General features: G+C 46.2%; 1 protein-coding gene across 2 annotated transcripts in view; it reads left to right on the forward strand.

Moving 5' to 3' along the window:
- IGF1R (insulin like growth factor 1 receptor) overlaps window positions 1-21658 on the forward strand; it is a 320684-nt gene that overhangs the window by 44983 nt on the left and 254043 nt on the right. For both annotated transcript variants that reach the window (XM_081228790.1, XM_081228791.1), the window contains exon 2: window positions 15863-16408. In XM_081228790.1, the coding sequence (XP_081084916.1) occupies window positions 15863-16408 (546 nt within the window). The remainder of the gene's footprint in view (window positions 1-15862; window positions 16409-21658) is intronic.

The raw sequence follows: 21658 nt of genomic DNA on the forward strand, positions 1-21658 counted from the left end.
CCCTCCCCCCACCCCGGCCCTGGGCCCAGCTCCATGTGGTCCCTGCTGAAGTCAACAGGCCGAGCACACTTCTTTCTTGGAGCCCCTGCTGTGTGTAGCTTGTGGTGAGTGCTTGCTTTGCTTGTCATGGGATAACTCCCTCTCTGGGCATCTGAGCTGGGTGTCCTGTTACGTTTTGTGTGATGGTTCTCTGTAGCAGGTATGTGTTGGCTCCTGGGGTATCCACAGGGGTGTTATATATTTGTCTGAGTGTGCATCCAGCCCACGGTGCTGGCTATGTGAGGGTCACTGCAGGCGAGCCCTGGGCTCTGTCCTGGGGGGCACGGAGTGTGTGGTTTTAGAGACCATCAGGACTGGCTACTCCGTGAAGGCAGGAGTGTGTTGGTTTTGTTTTCTGCCGACTTCCCAGAACCTGGAAAGTACACGTTAGCACTTGGGAGATGTTTTATAAGTATTTGTTGGAAGAATGAATACATCTAGTCCCGTACCCTCATCTGAATCAGGAGGAAACCGAGGCATGGCAGTGAAGGACCAACCTCAGGCCAAGTGGTGGGTAGTTGGAGATGGAACCAGGAGTTATCTGGTCCCTGAAGACCGACCTGGTGCCCCTCCCCTCCATGAAAGGCCCCCAGTCATATGCAAAGCCTCAGCGATTCAAGGGGCTGACCTTTAACACCACATCCATGAAGAATCGCCTGAAAGTACAGGGGGAACAGATACGTGGGGTTTCCGCACTGATTATCAGCTTGTTTAGATAACTGGCTAATTGAAAGAGTACAGGTCACTTAAGGGAACTGGAACATCGTAGAGCCAAGTAAAATACTTTTAAAATGAGTATGTGAATTCTAAGTGCAATGATACGTGTTCTACAAAAGCCAGTGAGATAGAATGGGGGCCACAGGGGCGACTTTTATTTTAGAAGCCTTGCCTGTTTCTGAGTAGAAAATCCGAAATCATAAGGAAGAGGGAAGAGAAGGCAGACGAAACACATTTTTCAGGTCAGGCTGCAGCATGTCTGCTTGCCTCTGTTTGGTCCTACTGTATACCTCCCGCAGGGCCTGAGCCCCATAGCGCCATCCACTGGCTGCACAGATTCAGGGTTTGGAGGCTGGGGCGCTGTCACACCTGCACTGTGGTGTGCCTGGGTAGCGGTGAGGCTCCCACAGGGCCCGTGGGGGCCTGAGCAGGTGGCTATAACCAAGGGAGTCTAGTCCCCGTGTGCTGTTTCATCAAAAAGGCAACCAGCCGTCAGAACTGGAAATAAGTAGAAAGGATGGGAGGCTTTCATAAAGGTGCTTTTGAAATACAGGGACTTAGAAAGAATATTGGGCTTTCGATATTTTAAGATCAGAAAGGGATTTGGAGTAACCGTCAGAGCAGGCAAAGTTGTTTTTAATGAAGACCCAGGAAAACAGTTGGTGCGCCTCCGTTGAAGCAAATACAGCTTCCTTCTTTACCAATCTGTTTGGCCCCAGATGCTGTATGTGATGGGGACGCTGGGGCTTGTGTTCCCTACAGCCTTTGAATTAATTCCCGGTAAGTTTCCATTTCTTCATTGGCAGACAGGATGTAAACATCTCACTTGTCTTTGTAAGTTCTGTGCCACATTGTAGCACTCTGTTTTCAAGTTCAGCGCCTTCAGGACTACATATTATATGTGCATGGGTTTTTAGGTTGTGTATAGTAGACATGGCTCTTACATGGCTCTTATGTGCTCTTATGCTGCGGAGCACAGGCTCCGGACGCGCAGGCTCAGCGGCCATGGATCACGGGCCCAGCCGCTCCGCGGCATGTGGGATCTTCCCAGACTGGGGCACGAACCCGTGTCCCCTGCATCGGCAGGCAGACTCTCAACCACTGCACCACCAGGGAAGCCCCATCTCTGATTTTTTGGTTAGTTGTAGTCTACTGAGGAGAAGCTGGTAGAAAGAAACCCATGCCCTGCCTTCCCTGAGCACAATAGAGGGTGTGCTGAGACCTTGTCTCAGGGAAGGGGCCGCAGACTGAACAGCCACGGGTGGACTGGGGGGCACTGGGGACACTCCAACTCCACCCCCTTTTCCTTCTGCTTTGCTGTGCTTCCTGCATTGTGTCTGTGGGATGCTTGGGGATTTTCTGGTGAAGATCCCATTAAGAACTACAGGTACACAGGCTTTTCCTGCATCACATAGCAAATGCAGTGGGCAGGGAGGGTAGTGACAGGTAAGGGGGGTGGTTAAAGGATTATTTTCTGGGGCAGCAGTTTTCGAAGGGTGGTACCCAGGTCAGCAGGATTAGCATCATCCAGGCACTTACTACAAATGCAAGTTCTCAGGCCCCTGCATTCTGTTTTACCAAGCCCTCCAGGTGGTTCTGATGCACGCTCACGATTTTGAAGACTGTCCTTCAACCTGCAAAATGAAATTGACCTACTGAGCACTTGTCTCAGTCTGCCTTCTAGCATCTGCCCTGCTGTTACCCTTGTTCTTTCCCTGTCACACAGGCTATACCCCTGGGATTCCCCTGAACTGCCACCAGCCACCTCCAGGTATGTGCCCCCCTTCCCCCTGCCTGCCTACCTTTCCTGGCAAGACCCTGCTCATCTTTCAGGTCATCCTCAGGGATCCCCTCCTCTGAGAAGGCTTCCTGATCTCCCCAGAGGTGGGGAGTCATGGGCCCCCTTCTTTGTGGCTCCTGAGCCCTGTTTATTGACTATTAAAACTTTTGTTTTACTTGCCACTGGCTTGAGAGGTGGTTGCTGTGTCTCCTTGCACAAAACTCAGCTATACATGAATCCTCTCCTAATCTCTTAAATCGGTGTGGCTTTCACAGAGTGATAGCATCTAGAGGGAGTTTTGCAGTACTAAGTGATTGGTTCCAAAGAGTTAATTTTAAGGGAAATAAGGAACACTTATCCTGGGCCGATGGCCAAGACATTGGTTTTGTTATGTTGGATTTTACCACCAAGAACCAGAGATGACAACTGGTTCACAAATATGTTTTGCTTTCATTATTTGCCTGTAGACCTGCAGGAAAGTGATGCTAATTATGCTTCCCGATGTCTTTTATTTCCAAGTACAGTGAAGACTGTCCCATGTCCCATATTTTTAAAGAAGAGTTGATCAAAGTGGAGAACATTTTAATTAGATAACTACCTCTGCTATTCTTTAATGGAATTGGTGTCAGAAGGCTAATCCACAATTTTGCTCATTTCCCCCCTTTTTTATATATTAGTAGTATTTAGATGGGGACAACACAATGGATGAATGTTTTTATTAATGTTTAATTTATGTAGTAATATTGCCTCAAGCTTCTTACCATCGATAGGAACACAAAAGCCCTTATCTAATTCTGTGACAGCCTCTGTGTGGTAGGTATGAACAGCCCATTTTGCAGGTGTGGAAAATGAGGCTTAGAGACGGGAGGGATGTGTGACCCGTTGAGGTCAGGAGCCAAGCAATAGCACTCCAGTGCTTGGACCTGAGTCACCCCATTTTTCTTTTTCTAGGACCCAGGATTGTGTTTAATATTGAGCATATGATAGAGTTGTAATTGAATTTCTTGTGTAGCTCTTCCAAATACTTAGATACACAACTTTTGGGGGGGTTCTCAACAAATGCTTTTCATTAGCCCTTCTTATATTAGCAGTTCTTAGGGATTTATTTTCCAAAGACGTATAGTTTGTTTATGCCATTCACTCAAGTCCCTAGAGCAGAAATTCTGCCTTTTTGATGTTTTAAAAATACCTAGGAATTTGGGGGGAATAGTATTTCTTTCAATGGAAAGACTATTTAAAATGGTATTTGGGGGGAAGTGATTTCTACCCCACCCCCTTGCCGGCCCTGGCCTGCCTGCCTGCCTTCTTCCCTGCGAGGTGGCCAGGCTTGGGTCCCAGGCCACCACTGCTCCTCCAGTCCTCTCCCTTGCCTGCGCCCTGCTCCCTCGTTGATGGTCCTCCATCTGTTTCGGTTCTGCTGTTGCTGTTCACTGGCTTCAGGGTTGCTGCCCAGGCCCCCATCCTTACCTTCCAGCTGCGCTCTTTCCCTCTGCTTCCTGCTTGCCTTCAATTCCATGAGCTTCGATGATTCTTTACAGGCCAGCCTGCGATCTCACATGCCAGTGCCTTTTCTAAGGTTTGCGAGTTCTTTGGCTCTCTGTTGCTTTGAAAAGGGAGAAGCGGTGTTTTACAATTTCCTTTTAATCACCAATGAGTAGTAGCAAGGGTATGCCTTTCCTTCCTACACTGTGTGGAATACTCCCTCCCTCAAAGCTTGTATTATTTCGCGGCACAAATGAAGCATCCTGTATGCTCTTTCCTGTTTGTGGCTTGTGCCTTCCGAGCACTGTGCTATCATTAATGGTCCAACTAGGTTTTCCCTCTTCAGTTCCTATCACAAAACACCCCGAAGACTGACAGTGTTACTGATGGAATCCAAAATGGCTGGCGGTCGGGTCCTGCCTTACACTTTGTGGCTTGGGCTTGTCTTTTCTTCAGGAATAAGTGGGTAGTTTCTTCCTACTTTTCTTCTATAAATGGGGAAAAAGTGTCCAGTGTGGAGGCACCTCTTTCGTTTGAAGCAGCTGTTGGTTCTGGCCTTGTAGTATGGCCTCTGTGAATGGAATGGTCTATACTGGCTATGGAGGGGAGCCAGGAGGCAGAGTAAAAGGGATTCTTCCCTAGTGTCTGTTTTGGTGGCCATAGAAAACTTCAGCAAACTTTAGTTTTGTGTCTTTATGCTCTTTTCCTGGGTACTGAATTTTCTGGTCTATTGGAAATGATAGCAAACATTTATTGATGCTGATACTTGCTAGTATCATCAATATATGAATATCAATATGAATACAACAATAATAGATAGCATCCAAGTACTCCTCTATAAAAACTTCTGTTTACTATTTAGGAGCAAACTAATATACTTAATTTATAATAGCATGGAAGGAATATGAATGTTTAGACTGGGCATAGGAAGGAATAAATAGTACAAAAGAAAAAAAAAAGACTTTCTCATGGAGTCATTGGCCTGAAGCTGGGTCGTATGTCTTGATTTGGAGAGTCCTCTGGGGGCAAATACCTGATGGAGACCTTGTTCTCTCCATTTCACCTCAGGAAAGGGGAACAGGAGTGGGAAGCAGGATACAAGGCTTCCTTGGCCCCAGTCGGGCAGCACATCTTTACTGCAGCTGCTGTGTGCCCGACGTTAGGCCTGGGAGACAAAGCAGTAAACAAACACGGCAGAGCCTGTGCTTTCAGTGGGGGTAATAGACAGGGATCGCTCAGCTAAACACATCCTTTCAGGTATTGACATTTTTCAGACATGAAAAGTGCTCTGAAATCAATGAAATGGAGAAATGAGGGAGGGAGAGGCAGTGGGGGAGTGCTGGTGAAGCTAGGGTGTTTGGGCAAAGCTCTGAGGAGGTGACATTTGAATGCAGAGCCCCATGATGGGAATGAGGCAGACATGTGACAGGAGGGGTGGGCGGTGGACCCCAGACAGCGGGGGATGAAGGAAGGCGCTTGGGGGTCTAAGTGCACTGAGTGAGAACATACTAGAGAAGAGGTAGAAGGAGGCCTGGGTGGTGCGGGCTGGATTCTGGGGAGGCTGTCGCTGTTGTCCAGGCTGGAGATGATGGTGGCTCAGGTCAGAGTGAGAGCAGTAGATGAAGACAGGGGGGACGTGGAGAAAGGCACTCGCTGTGCGTGTGTGTTAATGATGTGTGGACCGCGCACAGCTGCTGTTTCAGGCACCGGAGATAGAATTGTGAGCTAAATAGAAAATCACTTCCTGTCCTCCTGGAGCTGATGTCGCAGTGGGAGTGGTCAGCATGAGAAGACAGGCCAGGGCTTGGTCCTGAGGAGGGTGGACATGCCCTGTGGGGGAGTGGATGGCGTGGTCGAAGAGCTGTGGTGGGAAGAACATCTGAGATTCCCACAGGCTTGGGAGCTGGAGCCAGGAGGACCATTTTTCTCAGCTTTACGGAGATGATATTGACATTAAAATATGACATAAACGTAAGTTTACGGTGTATGGTGGGGTGATTAGATACATGTATACATGACAAAATGATCACCAATATAAGGTCAGTTAACACCTCCATCCCCTCACAAAAATACGATTTCTGCACATCTGTGGTTTTAACGCTTAAGGTCTACTCTTAACAGCTTTCAAGTATATAATTCAGTATTGTTCATTATGGTCACCAAGCTGTGTATTCGCTCCTCCAGTCCTATTGGGGAGTTTATACCCTTGGACCAACATCTCCCCTGGCCCCTGGCAACCACCATTCTAGTCTATTTCTATGGGTTTGGCTTTTTTAGATTCCACATATAAGTGAGAACATAGTGTTTGCCTTTCTCTGTTTGACATTTCAATAAGCATGAGGCCCAAGAGGATGTGTGGCTGCACTGGATACCATGTGGTGTGGGGGGAGAGGAGAACCAGGAATGACTCCTTGGTTTTTGATATGAGCAGTTCAGGGAATGGGAGTGTCAGTGACCAAATATGGAGGCTTGGGAGGCAGACTGCGGTGGGGGTGGGGGACATGAGTTATTAGATTCCTAAGTGGAGCCATGGAGTAGGCAGGTGGATTGTCAACTGCAGAGCTCAGAGCTCCGCGACCATGACACACCACGGAGAATGAACCAGTGTAGGGGCGGCACACGAAGCCTGTTGCCCACGTGAAATGACAGAGGCCGACATTTAGAGGTCAAGTTGAAGAGGAAGGGTGGACAGTGGGTATGTGGGATCAGAGGGGCCTAGAGGAGGAGGCAAGGCCAGAAGACTCCGAAGAGGTCAAGTAAGATGAGGACTGGAACTGTCCTTGTTTTTTTGTTTGTTGGTTTGTTTGTTTTGCGATACTCGGGCCTCTCACCGTTGTGGCCTCTCCCGTTGCGGAGCACAGGCTCCGGACGCGCAGGCTCAGTGGCCATGGCTCACGGTCCCAGCTGCTCCGTGGCATGTGGGATCTTCCCGGACCGGGGCACGAACCTGTGTCCCCTGCGTCGGCAGGTGGACTCTCAACCACTGCGCCACCAGGGAAGCCCCCTTGTTTTTTTTAACATCATTATTGGAGTATAATTGCTTTACAATAGTGTGTTAGTTTCTGCTGTACCACAAAGTGAATCAGCTATACATAAACATATATCCCCATATCTCCTCCTTCTTGCATCTTCCTTCCACCCTCCCTATCCCACCCCTCTAGGTGGACACAAAGTACCGAGCTGATCTCCCTGTGCTATGTGGCTGCTTCCCACTAGCTATCTATTTTACATTTGGTAGTGTATATATGTCCATGCCACTCTCTCACTTCGTCCTGGCTTACCCTTCCCCCTCCCCGTGTCCTCAAGGCCATTCTCTACGCCTGCCTCCTTGTTCCTGTCCTGCCCATAGGTTCTTCAGAACCATCTTTTTTTTTTTTTTAGATTCCATATATATGTGTTAGTATATGGTATTTGTTTTTCTCTTTCTGACCAACTTCACTCTGTATGACAGTCTCTAGGTCCATCCACCTCATTACAAATAGCTCAAAATATAGTTTCATTTCTTTTTATGGCTGAGTAATATTCCATTGTATATATGTGCCCCATCTTCTTTATCCATTCCTCTGTCGATGGACACTTAGTTGCTTCCATGTCCTGGCTATTGTAAATAGAGCTGCAATGAACATTGTGGTACATGACTCTTTTTGAATTATGGTTTTCTCAGGGTATATGCCCAGTAGTGGGATCGCTGGGTCGTATGGTAGTTCTAGTTTTAGTTTTTTAAGGAACCTCCGTACTGTTCTCCATAGTGGCTGTATCAATTTACATTCCCACCAACAGTGCATGAGGGTTCCCTTTTCTCCACACCCTCTCCAGCATTTATTGTTTGTAGACTTTTTTTTTTTTTTTTTTTTTGGCAGTACGTGGGCCTCTCACTGTTGTGGCCTCTCCCGTGGCGGAGCACAGGCTCCGGGTGTGCAGGCTCAGTGGCCATGGCTCACGGGCCTAGCCACTCCGCAGCATGTGGGATCTTCCCGGACCGGGGCACGAACCCATGTCCCCTGCATCGGCAGGCAGACTCTCAACCACTGTGCCACCAGGGAAGCCCTATTTGTAGACTTTTTGATGATGGCCATTCTGACCGGTGTGAGGTGATACCTCATTGTAGATTTGATTTGCATTTGTCTAATGATTAGTGATATTGAGCATCCTTTCATGTGTTTGTTGGCAGTCTGTATACCTTCTTTGGAGAAATGTCTATTTAGATCTCTGCTCATTTTTGGATTGGGTTGTTTGTTTTTTTGGTATTGTGCTGCATGAGCTGCCTGTATATTTTGGAGATTAATCCTTTGTCAGTTGCTTTGTTTGCAAATATTTTCTTCCATTCTGAAGGTTGTCTTTTTGTCTTGTTTATGGTTTCCTTTGCTGTGCAAAAGCTATGAAGTTTCATTAGGTCCCATTTGTTTATTTTTGTTTTTATTTCCATTTCTCTAGGAGGTGGGTCAAAAAGGATCTTGCTGTGGTGTATGTCATAGAATGTTCTGCCTATGTTTTCCTCTAAGAGTTTGATAGTGTCTGGCCTTACATTTAGGTCTTTAATCCATTTTGAGTTTATTTTTGTGTATGGTGTTAGGAAGTGTTCTAATTTCATTCTTTTACATGTAGCTGTCCTGGTTTCCCAGCATCACTTATTGAAGAGGCTGTCTTTTCTCCATTGTATACTCTTGCCTCCTTTATCAAATATATGGTGATCATATGTGTGTGGGTTTATCTCTGGGCTTTCTATCCTGTTCCATTGATCTATGTTTCTGTTTTTGTGCCAGTACCATACTGTCTTGATTACTGTAGCTTTGTAGTATAGTCTGAAGTCCAGGAGCCTGAGTCCTCCAGCTCCATTTTTCTTTCTCAAGATCGCTTTGGCTATTTGGGGTCTTTTGTGTTTCCATACAAATTGTGAAATTTTTTGTTCTAGTTCTGTGAAAAATGCCATTGGTAGTTTGATAGGGATTGCATGGAATCTATAGATTGCTTTGGGTAGTAGAGTCATTTTCACAATGTTGATTCTTCCAATCCAAGAACATGGTATATCTCTCCATCTGTTTGTATCATCTTTAATTTCTTTCATCAGTGTCATAATTTTCTACATACAGGTCTTTTCTCTCCTTAGGTAGGTTAATCCTAGGTATTTTATTCTTTTTGTTGCAGTGGTAAATGGGAGTGTTTCCTTAATTTCTCTTTCAGATTTTTCATCATTAGTGTATAGGAATGCCAGAGATTTCTGTGCATTAATTTTATATCCTGCTACTTTACCAAATTCATTGATTAGTTCTAGTAGTTTTCTGGTAGCATCTTTGGGATTCTCTATGTATAGTATCATGTCATCTGCAAACAGTGACAGTTTTACTTCTTCTTTTCCATTTGGATTCCTTTCATTTCTTTTTTGTTCTCTGATTGCTGTAACTAAAACTTCCAAAACTATGTTGAATAATAGTGGTGAGAGTGGGCAACCTTGTCTTGTTCCTGATCTTAATGGAAATGGTTTCAGTTTTTCACCGTTGAGAACCATGTTGGCTGTGGGTTTGTCATATATGGCCTTTATTATGTTGAGGTAGGTTCCCTCTATGCCTACTTGTCTGGAGAGTTTTTATCATAAATGGGTGTTGAATTTTGTCGAAAGCTTTTTCTGCATCTATTGAGATGATCATATGGTTTTTCTCCTTCAATTTGTTAATATGGTTTATCACATTGATTGATTTGCATATATTGAAGAATCCTTGCATTCCTGGGATAAACCCCACTTGATCGTGGTGTATGATCCTTTTAATGTGCTGCTGGAATCTGTTTGCTAGTATTTTGTTGAGGATTTTTGCATGTGTTCATCAGTGATATTGGCCTGTAGTTTTCTTTCTTTGTGACATCTTTGTCTGGTTTTGGTATCAGGGTGATGGTGGCCTCATAGAATGAGTTTGGGAGTGTTCCTCCCTCTGCTATATTTTGGAAGAGTTTGAGAAGGATAGGTGGTTAGCTCTTCTCTAAATGTTTGATAGAATTTGCCCGTGAAGCCATCTGGTCCTGGGCTTTTGTTTGTTTGAAGATTTTTCTTTTTTTTTTTTTTTTTTTTTTGCGGTATGTGGGCCTCTCACTGTTGTGGCCTCTCCCGTTGCGGAGCACAGGCTGCGGATGCACAGGCCCAGCGGCCATGGCTCACGGGCCCAGCCGCTCTGCGGCATGTGGGATCTTCCCAGACCGGGGCACGAACCCGTTTCCCCTGCATCGGCAGGCGGACTCTCAACCACTGCGCCACCAGGGAAGCCCGTGTTTGAAGATTTTTAATCACAGTTTCAATTTCAGTGTTTGTGATTGGTCTGTATATATTTTCTATTTTATCCTGCTTCAGTCTTGGAAGGTTGAGCTTTTGTACGAATTTGTCCATTTCTTCCAGGTTGTCCATTTTATTGGCATAGAGTTGCTTGTAGTAATCTCTCATGATCCGTTGTATTTGTGCAGTATCAGTCGTTACTTCTCCTTTTTCATTTCTAATTCTATTGATGTGAGTCTTCTCCCTTTTTTTCTTGATGAGTCTGGCTAGTGGTTTATCAATTTTGTTTATCTTCTCAAAGAAGCAACTTTTAGTTTTATTGATCTTAGCTACTGTTTCCTTCATTTCTTTTTCATTTATTTCTGATCTGATCTTTATGATTTCTTTCCTTCTGCTAACTTTGGGGTTTTTTGGTTCTTCTTTCTTTAATTGCTTTAGGTGTAAGGTTAGGTTGTTTATTTGAGATGTTTCTTGTTTCTTGAAGTAGGATTGTATTGCTATAAACTTCCCTCTTAGAAATGCTTTTGCTGCATCCCATAGGTTTTGAGTCGTTGTGTTTTCATTGTCATTTGTCGAGGTATTTTTTGATTTCCTCTTTGATTTCTTCAGTGATGACTTGGTTATTTAGTAGTGTATTGTTTAGCCTCCATGTGTTTGTATTTTTTTACAGATTTTTTTCCTGTTACTGATATGTAGTCTCATAGCATTGTAGTCAGAAAGATACTTCATACGATTTCAGTTTTCTTAAATTTACCAAGGCTTGATTTGTGACCCAAGATATGATCTATCCTGGAGAATGTTCCATGAGCACTTGAGAAAAATGTGTATTCTGTTGTTTTTGGATGGAATGTCCTATAAATGTCAATTAAGTCCGTCTTGTTTAATGTATCATTTAAAGCTTGTGTTTCCTTATTTATTTTCATTTTGGATGATCTGTCCATTGGTGAAAGTGGGGTGTTAAAGTCCCCTACTATGATTGTGTTACTGTTGATTTCCCCTTTTATGGCTGTTAGCATTTGCCTTAAGTATTAAGATGCTCCTATGTTGGGTGCATAAATATTTACAATTGTTATATCTTCTTCTTGGATTGATCCCTTGATCATTATGTAGTGTCCTTCTTTGTCTCTTGTAATAATCTTTATTTTAAAGTCTATTTTGTCTGATACGTGCTACTCCAGCTTTATTTTGATTTCCATTTGCATGCAATATCTTTTTCCATCCCGTCACTTTCAGTCTGTATGTGTCCCTAGGTCTGAAGTGGGTGTCTTGTAGACAGCATATATACAGGTCTTGTTTTTGTATCCATTCAGCCAGTCTGTGTCTTTTGGTGGGAGCATTTAATCCATTTACATTTAAGGTAGTTATCGATATGTATGTTCCTGTTACCATTTTCTTAATTGTTTTGGGTTTGTTATTGTAGGTCTCTGTGCTTCCTGCCTAGAGAACTTCCTTTGGGATTTTCTGTAAAGCTGGTTTGGTGGTGCTGAATTCTCTTGGCTTTTGCTTATTTGTAAATGTTTTAATTTCTCTGTCGAATCTGAATGACATCCTTGCTGGGTAGAGTAATCTTGGTTGTAGGTTTTACCCTTTCATCACTTTAAATATGTCCTGCCACTCCCTTCTGGCTTGCAGAGTTTCTGCTGCAAGTTTAGCTGTTAACCTTATGGGGATTCTCTTGTATGTTATCCGTTGCTTTTCCCTTGCTGCTTTTAATATGTTTTCTTTGGATTTAATTTTTGATAGGTTGATTAATATGTGTCTTGGTGTGTTTCTCCTGGATTTATTCTGTATGCGACTCTCTGTGCTTCCTGGACTTGATTAACTATTTCCTTTCCCACATTAGGGAAGTTTTCAACTATAATCTCTTCAAGTGTTTTCTCAGTCCCTTTATTTTTCTCTTCTTCTTTGGGACCCCTATAATTTGAATGTTGGTGCGTTTAATGTTGTCCTAGAGGTCTCTGAGACTGTCCTCAATTCTTTTCATTCTTTTTTCTTTATTCTGTTCTGCAGTAGTTATTTCCACTATTTTATCTTCCAGGTCACGTATCCATTTTTCTGCATCAGTTATTCTGCTATTGATTCCTTCTAGAGAATTTTAATTTCATTTATTGTGTTGTTCATCATTGTTTGCTCTTTAGTTCTTCTAGTCCTTGTTAAACGTTTTTTGTATTTTCTCCATTCTATTTCCAAGATTTTGGATCACCTTTACTATCATTACTCTGAATTCTTTTTCAGATAGACTGCCTATTTCCTTTTCATTTGTTTGGTCTGGTGAGTTTTTACCTTGCTCCTTCATCTGCTGTGTATTTCTTTGTCTTCTCATTTTGCTTAACTTACTGTGTTTGGGGTCTCCTGTCTGTAGGCTGCAGGTTCATAGTTTCCGTTGTTTTTGGTGTTTGCTCCCAGTGGCTAAGGTTGGCTCAGTGGGTTGTGTAGGCTTCCTGGTGGAGGAGACTGGTGCCTGTGTTCTGGTGGATGAGGCTGTATCTTGTCTTTCTGGTGGGCGGGACCGTGTCCGGTGGTGTGTTTTGGGGTGTCTGTGAACTTATTCTGATTTTAGGCAGCCTCTCTGCTAATGGGTGGGGTTGTGTTCCTGTCTTGCTAGTTGTTTGGCATAGGGTGTCCAGCACTGTAGCTTGCTGGTCATTGAATGGAGCTGGGTCTTCGCTTTGAGATGGAGATCTGTGAGAGAGCTTTCGCCGTTTGTTATTACGTGGGGCTGGGAGGTCTCTGGTGGAACAATGTCCTGAGCTCGGCTCTACCTCCTCAGAGGCTCGGGCCTTACAGCCGGCTGGAGCACCAAGACTGTGATTGTGGAGGCTTGGTGAATCCAAAATGTGATGTAGTAGGCCAGCAGGCCGGAGACTCTGGGAAGAGTTGCAGCCCAAACGAAGGTTGCCGGCAGAATCCCTGTCCTTGGTTTTTTCTTTTCTTTTTCTTTTCTTTCTTTCTTTTTTTTTTTTTTTGCGGTACACAGGCCATTCACTGTTGTGGCCTCTCCCGTCGTGGAGCACAGGCTCCGGACGCGCAGGCTCAGCGGCCATGGCTCACGGGCCCAGCTGCTCCGCGGCATGTGGGATCTTCCCGGACCGGGGCACGAACCCGTGTCCCCTGCATCGGCAGGCGGACTCTCAACCACTGCGCCACCAGGGAAGCCCTGTCCTTGGTTTTGATAATGACATTGGAGGCTTTGCTAAGCTATTTGGTATCATGACCAGGGCAGAAGGTTAGTTGGAGTGGGTTGGAGGTAACCAGTTGGTGAAGATATTAAGAGATGGGACTGTCCAAAAACTATGTCAGGTTTGGCTGTGAAGGGGCTGGTGTGTTGTGTATGTGACCTTATGTGAACTACTTGACTCCTCAAATCGAATTCCTCACCTTCCAGCTGGTGATGGGATTACATAATGTGAGGTACTGTTGAGAGCATCACAGGAAATGAAGCACACTGATGCATCCAGAGCTTCCAGCCCAACCTCTTGGCTGACTGTGGATGTTCTCATAGTACTCGTTTCTCCCGTGCTCTTCTCTGTCTGAGAGGCTTCATTTTCTCATCAGTAAAAGGAGGAAATTAGGCCAAATGAAGTTTCCAGTTCTAGGTTCTCACACGTTGCCTGCTTCTCAGCCCAGGGTCTCCCCACTTCCCCCTCTCCCACTGCCTCTGTCCGGTTTCTGCTTGTGGCTGTAACCCCCACTGGACTCTCTTCCCTTTTCCCACATCTACTCCGCTCTGATTCTGTCTTGTGCTTGATCACCAGATTACTTCTCCAAAAAAAAACAAAACAAAACAAAACACCTTGCTTAGCCTTCTCTCTCACCCAAGAGTCTTGAGAGGGGCCTCGTTCCTGAGATGAACGTACCCGTCCCCACCTGTGATCCTTTATGACTTGAGCTCTGCTGGACTCACTTCTGCTCTCCTCTGCACCCCTGGCCATCAGATTGGCCGCTTGAATGTATCTTGTTCTGCCTTTTCTCTGGCCTTTGGAATGTTACACCCAGTTTTAAATCCCACCTATCCCTCAGGAGCTGGTGTGTGTGCAGTGCCCCTTGGTGCTGTGATACAAAGGACCATCTCTCTGCAGGAAGCTCCAAGGCTACTCCTGTCTGCCTTGCTTAGTTCCACTCACATCTAGAGTGGGCCTGCAGTCTGCACACACCAACCACCTCCTGCTTCGCCTGACAGTTGTTTATCACAGGTCTCAGCTCCCGCCTCCACCACGAGCCTCCTCTGCGGTTTCTTTGCATCTCCTGCAGTGCCATGCATGTTGGGTGCTTCGCAAATTAACAAATTATATCAATCAGAAAACATCACTTTGAGAAGCTGTAATGGAAGGTTTGGGAATGATTAAGTTTTAAGAGAGGATGGTAACCAAGGGTTTTTCTTTGTGTGTATGTCTAGAATTATAAAAAAAAGTTTCCAGTCTTGAGGCTGTTTTATCAAAAGCCTTTAAAATCTGCAAATGCCTTGGCCCAGCAATTCTACTTCTAGGGATTTATCCTAAGAAAACAGTTTTGAATATCTGCAGAGAATGTCCACTGCAGTGTTGTTTATGATGTGAAAATATGGAGATAACCTAAATATCCAACAATAGGGGATTAGTTTAAAAAGAAAAGAACTCGTGGTGCATATTCATATCCTAGAATTACTGTCTCCTTCTTAAAATGATGATGTAGTAAGGCAATGACTTGGTAAAACGTTCATATGAAATGAAGGAAGTATGTTTGAAAACATTATATTATTGTCTGATTTCCTTTACCTTAAATTATAGAGAAAGGATAATTGGCATAGGTAGTGATATCTTTGGATGTTGGGATTACTGATGATTTTTACTATCTTTTTGCTATCTGTTACCTAACGTTTCTGCAGGAAGCATACTTTCTTGATTAAGAAAACACTTCATTAAAGTTGGAATTGGATACCTCTTTTATTCATATAAATCACATATTCTTATCTTGCTGCTAAGTTAGCCTTTCTATCTACACTCATGCAGTGTTGGGGAGAGCCCAAGGCCACCTGCCCACGTCAAATGTGGTAGGAAACATGGGAGTGTGCTTCTTAGGGTCCCTACCTTCCAGGTCACAGTGACTGTTCTCCAGTGTATACTGCATGGTGTCCTTGAGGCTGGCTGCAGGAGTGAGTTGTTGTCCCTTGGCTGCTGAGCTCTGTGTTCAGGTGCAGGGCACTGGCGCTCTGCAGCAGGGGCGGGGAATGTGCGGCCTGGCAGCTGTGCAGTCAGGACTGGGTTGCAACCTTGACCCTGCCCTGTGCCCCTGTGCGGCCCTGGGCTTTAAGCTGTGGTTTGCACATCGGTGGGATGGGGATGGCATCTCCCGCGGCATTGAGCTTGTTGCACGGCATCTGGCCCAGACTGGGCACTTCCCAAAGGACAGCTGGCTGCTGAGCTCCCCAGATAGCCCACCTGCAGCCTCTCCTAAGGCAGTCAGCAGCAAAGAATGGGGTCTTATTTCTTTAATAATAATATAGGTTTCTTGGAAACTGATCATGTTGTGGGTTGGGAAATAGTTTTTAAAAAGTGGTTTCCTTGTAACTGAGACCTGTCCCGCCCTCCCCTCTTGTCTCCCTGCAGTCTGTGGGCCAGGCATCGACATCCGCAACGACTACCAGCAGCTGAAGCGACTGGAGAACTGCACGGTGATCGAGGGCTACCTCCACATCCTGCTCATTTCCAAGGCTGAGGACTACCGCAGCTACCGCTTCCCCAAGCTCACGGTCATCACTGAGTACCTGCTGCTGTTCCGCGTGGCCGGCCTCGAGAGCCTCGGCGACCTCTTCCCCAACCTCACAGTCATCCGTGGCTGGAAGCTCTTCTACAACTACGCCCTGGTCATCTTTGAGATGACCAACCTCAAGGATATTGGGCTCTACAACCTGCGAAACATTACCCGTGGGGCCATCCGGATCGAGAAGAATGCTGACCTCTGCTACCTCTCCACGGTGGACTGGTCCCTAATCCTGGATGCCGTGTCCAATAACTACATCGTGGGGAATAAACCCCCAAAGGAGTGTGGGGACCTGTGCCCGGGGACGATGGAGGAGAAGCCGCTGTGCGAGAAGACCACCATCAACAACGAGTACAACTACCGCTGCTGGACCACGAACCGCTGTCAGAAAAGTAAGATGAGGATGTGACCGTGGCTCCCCTCCTGCTTCTCTCTACCCACCCTCCCCCGCCCTCCCTCCTCTTCTGAATGCGTGGTTCCGACGGGTGGGTACGGCTGTATTGCAATTAGGATGTGGCGTCTTGAGGGGCTTCCTTTTGCATCTGGGAACTGGTAGGTGCAGGACTGTGTCAGCAGCATCCCGGCTGCTGTCAGACCATTCCAGTCACGCACTAGAAACCATCACCGCACTCCTGGGCTAGAGGCTTGAGGAACTTCTGCTTTGAATTTCTGATGAGAAGGATGACCTGGTGTGCTTGAAAGCGCCTAAGCCCTGGCAGTCAGAGGCTGCATATGTATTAGCTCTTCCATCCTTTGCGTGAAAGGATGTTTTTTGGTAACGCAGGGCTTCCTTAGCCTGAGTACACCTGGAATATTGTGGAATAAAGGAAAGGTAAAGGCTAATACACATCCTGTGAAAGTGGTGACCCGCACCCCGTTCTCGGTCCTTAATGATGACGTTACAGTGCTTGGGCGTCCTGGTTTATGATGGAGCATAGCCAAGGCGGTGGGGGCAGGGGAACCCTGGACCAATTTCCAGGAGTCTCAGGTTCAGGCCGACCTTGCAGGTAGCTATACAGCAAGCTCATTTGTACACCCCAGGCTTCTGCTTCCTTTTTTTCCTACCTCTTTCTTGAAGAATTGTGCAAATCTTGTGAATCGCTTAGTGAAAGAACTTTGCGATGTGTTTACTGGTCTTGGGGGTCAGGTGGTGGTATTTGGAAGATTCTCGTTTATTCATCTGCTGTGTGCTTATTTTCCTTTGAGTATAACTGAACTCTTGCCTGACTGTGATCGATACCTTGAGCGCCGGGTTGTTGGGTATTGAAATGTGACTCTGGGCCTTTGTCTTCTTGCTTTCAGAAATATTTAGGTCTGTTGGCCAGGAGGGTTCCCCTCACTGGTTGGAAGGCAGTGTGGTAGCTATAAATGGCTGTTTAATGGTTGGCCCAGTTAGAGACCCAAGGAGCCCATGTGCTGTAGCTAGTCACGGAGAGCCAGGAAATCCCAAATTGGTAGGCTTGCCTAAACCGTGATGTGTGTACAATAAACAGACCAAAGGCCAGACCCCACAGGTAACGTTGTTTCAGTTCCCTGCCAGCCAGGGTGGGAGCAGAGAAAGGATGCTTGCTTTGAAGAGCACACACTTTCCTGCCCTCTGTCATTGGATCAGCAGGTAGGTAAACACTGGGTCAGTAAGGGAAGGATCCCACTGACTGAAACCAGGACCTTGAAGAGCTGAGAACACCATTGGGCCACTTGGAGAATCCCTTTTGGCTAAGGTTGGGGGAAATACTGTGCTCAAGTCATATTTGTGATTGATTAAAATAGTACTGAGAAAACACCAAAAAATGTTTTCAAGTAGTCTTGACATTTAAAAATTTTATTTTAAAAGAAAAAGCCATCATCAAAGGAGGTGTCATGTGTCGTGGAAAGATGTTGGATGTGGTATAAGAGGCCTGGGTGACCTTGGACCAGCCAGCCCTTCTGGGCTGTAGTTGGACGTGTTTAGAATGTTCCATTGGGCAGCCCCATATTATTCCTTAGTGGTGATCATGTGTGTGTGCAAAACTGATTTAAAAACTCGTAAGGTCTGTACAAAAGGGAGGTGTTACTTAAAAAGTCGTTAGGTGGGCACTTGTTCAGTGATTCAGTCGGTATTTATTTAGGTCTCACTGTGGACTTTGGGCTGTTTCTGGCCAGCTGCTTGTTGAAGAAGCCTGGAGCAGGGGCGAGGCATGAGTTCTGGGCCCAAGTCTAGTAGCCGTGACTAGAAATGAGCAAGTAATTTAAACTTGGCCTGGCCCTCAGTTTCTTCATCTGCAAAATGGGATAGCCCCTTGCCTTCCTCATAGGGCTGTTGGAAGATTAGAAAGAGAAAGAGAAAGAGGAAGAGCTCCATGAGAAAGGACCAGGAGATGGAAAATGGGCCTTGGTGCTTCTACAACTGATGCTGATGGGCCTGCTGGCCAGACACCCTCTTCTCCAAGGCCACACCCTGCTGCCTTCTCCCAGGCCAGTGTCTCAGGCCTCCTGATGTTTTTCTGTGATTTCACAATGGAGTATTTATTTAAAATTAATAACAGCATTCAGGGAAATTGTCTTCCCTTCAGCTTGTCCTGAAAACTCAAGCGTTGGCAGGTTTCTTGGAGATTTTCTAGTTGAATCAGAACTCTTTCCCTTTGCATAGATTCCCTTCTGATCTGCTCTGTCCTGTGGAGTAGCCACTAACCCCATGTCTTGTCGAGTACTTGAACTGTGGCCTATCTGAATTGAGATATTTTTAAGTGTAAAATACACACTGGATTTCAAAGTGTAGTATGGGGGAAAGAAAATAAGATATTTCCTTAATATTTTGTATATTGATTACATGTTAAAAATGATGCTTTAGACATATGAGATGAAGTAAAATATATTCCTATAATTTCACCTGTTTCTTTTTACTTTTTAATATGGCTCCTAGAAAAGTTGAAATTGCAGATGTAGTTCGCATTCTTATTCTTTTGGAGAATGCCGCTTTAGAGCATGCCGTCAATGGCTCTGGGTTCTTGCCCGCGTCATCTCTCTGACTGAGCACTGCAGTGCTGTGGTGCTCCACAGCTCTCCAGCCAGAGTGCTTAGGGATGATTCAAGGAGCCGGGTGGAGGGCATTGAGTCCAAACAGAATGTCTGCCTTGGGGTCCACATTAGTCTTAAGATGGCCAATTAAAAAGATTAAGCATAGAAGAATCCCATTCTATTATTCTTCCCAGGGCTGGCTACAGACGGAGGGGGAGCATCTGGAGAGATACGTCCAGTCAAGGACGTGTGACATTTTTGACATAGCGGAGAAACACTCAGTTATGCGGTGCCGATAGGCAGTTTTCACCTGACGCTCTCCTTTAAACTCCCTCTGTAGATCCTGACTCTGCAGTGGCAGGCAACTTCGTCGACAGCCCCCTTAAGGAAATTACTACGCTGTGGGTTCTCTGCCCGCTTCTGCATTTCTCTGTTGTCTTACAATTTTGAGGGGTGGTTTTATGCAGGCTTGAGTTATTCATTCCTTGAAAGTGATTGACCCTTAGAAAAACAGAGTATGGCTTTTTCCTTTCCATGACAGTGTAACTGGTGCCCCCTGAGATGCGACACCGTTAACTCCTTCATCCCTGCCTGCCAGCATCACTGATTCTCCTCCTACCTGTGCAGCTGTCTCTTTTCTGGCTCCTCGTCCACTCTTTAATAGCTGTTTTCCAGAGTAACATCCTGGGCCCTCTCTCCACTGTCCTATTCCCCCAGAATATCTCACCCACTGCTTCAGCATCCTCCCGTCTGCATCTGGCTTCCAAATACTATCTCCAGCTCTGACCTCTGTGTGAGCTCTCGACCCCGTCTGCCGTCATGACTGGACCCCCATGGGCGTTTCAGCCTCTGGTGGTCTTCCCTGGCTCCTCACTTATAGCCCAGGGTTTTCCTGGTTTCCACTCCCGTGGGTAGTGTTCTTGTTCTCCGAGCTCCCATGTCAGACACTTGGGTACCATTTGGATGCTTACTTCTCCAACCGGACACCAAGCCCTTTCCATCTGAAATGTTTCCCTAGTCTGCCTTCCTCTAATCTCCCCGTGTTCGGTGACACGGCCTCTCCCCAGCCTTCCTGCCTCTCTGTCTCGGCCCAGTGACCTTCCCCACACGCATGCTGACCGAGAGGCTCCTTTCCCTAAAATCCTGTAGAGGAGCCTGTGAAACCCCATGAAGCGGGCTGTGCACCTGGCCTTGTGCCTGCAGGTCCTTGACCGCGGTGGTGTTCTCCCCCGCTGAACAGCTGGCCGCCTGCTGCTGGAGGACTGCAGGGCTTTGTAGACTCTGGTGAGCCCTTCCCGAGGAGAAGAAGCCTGTCTGTGGTGCTGAGTAAATTCTGGGCGTATCTTCCAACGCTTGGTCAGCGTGGCTGTCCCCCCAGGGTTGAGCACGCACCTGCTTTGCGAAAGACTGATTGTCAGGAAAATACATTTTCCCCCTTGCGCAGAGAAGGGTGTGGAGTAACAGTCCTCAGCGAGCCAAAAGCCTTGAGGATTATGAAATGCGGATGTTTCCTGTGTAATTTTCATGGTCGTTGCTCCCAGGGAGTCACCCAGACCGTCCCCAGCTCATAACTGGCTGGGAGGGTCAACCATGGGTGGCAGCTCTTCTCTCCCCTGCCCTGGTCAGAATGATTCAAAGCCAAAGATGATGGAGAAGGGTGGGAACCATCTTGAAAGTTGAAGCTTGGCCTGGGGTGCTGTTCGTTTATTCGCTGGAGGTCAGCCACGTCCAAGGAGGGAATGGGGTGAACCTTCTCTGGGCACCTGTGCTGCTTTCCCCGCCCAGTGCGTTGCCTAACTGTGTGTGGTGTTTGCTTGCCTTGGGGCTTTCTGGTACCTGATTTCAGGTATTACACCCCCCTCATCAAAAAAAAAAAAAAAATCCAAAAACTTACTGCTGAACTTAGTCTCCAAGTACTTTTTAACCTGTCAGGGTGAACAGCTTGTGGTTCACTCAGATCCCTGTGTTGCCTGTGAGCAGGCCTGGTCTTTGCCAGGCAATCCACCACGCCTGCAAGCCTGGCCGAGTTGGAAGTTGGCTTTGCTGGTGATGCAGCCTTACTGCAATTAAAAAGGCATTGACTGGGAACAGCTGTCCCGGAGCTTGTTGCATTTCCTACTGCCTTCGAGATGAGAAACCAGGAAAATAGCAGAGTGGAGCCTTCGAGTGACAAGGCAGGAAATGGCTCCCTTTATTGACAAAAGGAACACATTATACTGCCGTCTCACTGATGGGGTCAGGGACTTCAGATGAAGGCAGGTGGTGTAAAAAAGGTAATTCTACATGTTTCCCCCACCGAACGTGTCCTTCTGTTTTTGTTTATCGGACACTCCTCACAAGGGTGGTATTGGTGTGTGGGGCAGAATTGCACCCCTTCCTCATTTGCTTACATATTGACGTGTCAGGCCCGCCAGGTAAAAGTGGGGGGCTTGTTTAAGTGTTTGTAAATCACCTGCTGCATTGAGATGAGGTGGGGAGACAGTTTCTCTGACCTGAGACCCCATGCATTATTTCATCCTAACACTTCTGGCTAATTCTTCTTCTTTTTTTCTTTTTCTTTTTTTAAGCTTCTTGTGAGGGAGATTTTTCTCTGTGAGATACCATGTAGTCTCTAGCCACTGTGGACCAGGATAGGGGTCTGCGTG

Source organism: Mesoplodon bidens (assembly GCF_964165515.1).
Source record: "Mesoplodon bidens genome assembly, chromosome: 3".
Taxonomy (NCBI): domain Eukaryota; kingdom Metazoa; phylum Chordata; class Mammalia; order Artiodactyla; family Ziphiidae; genus Mesoplodon; species Mesoplodon bidens.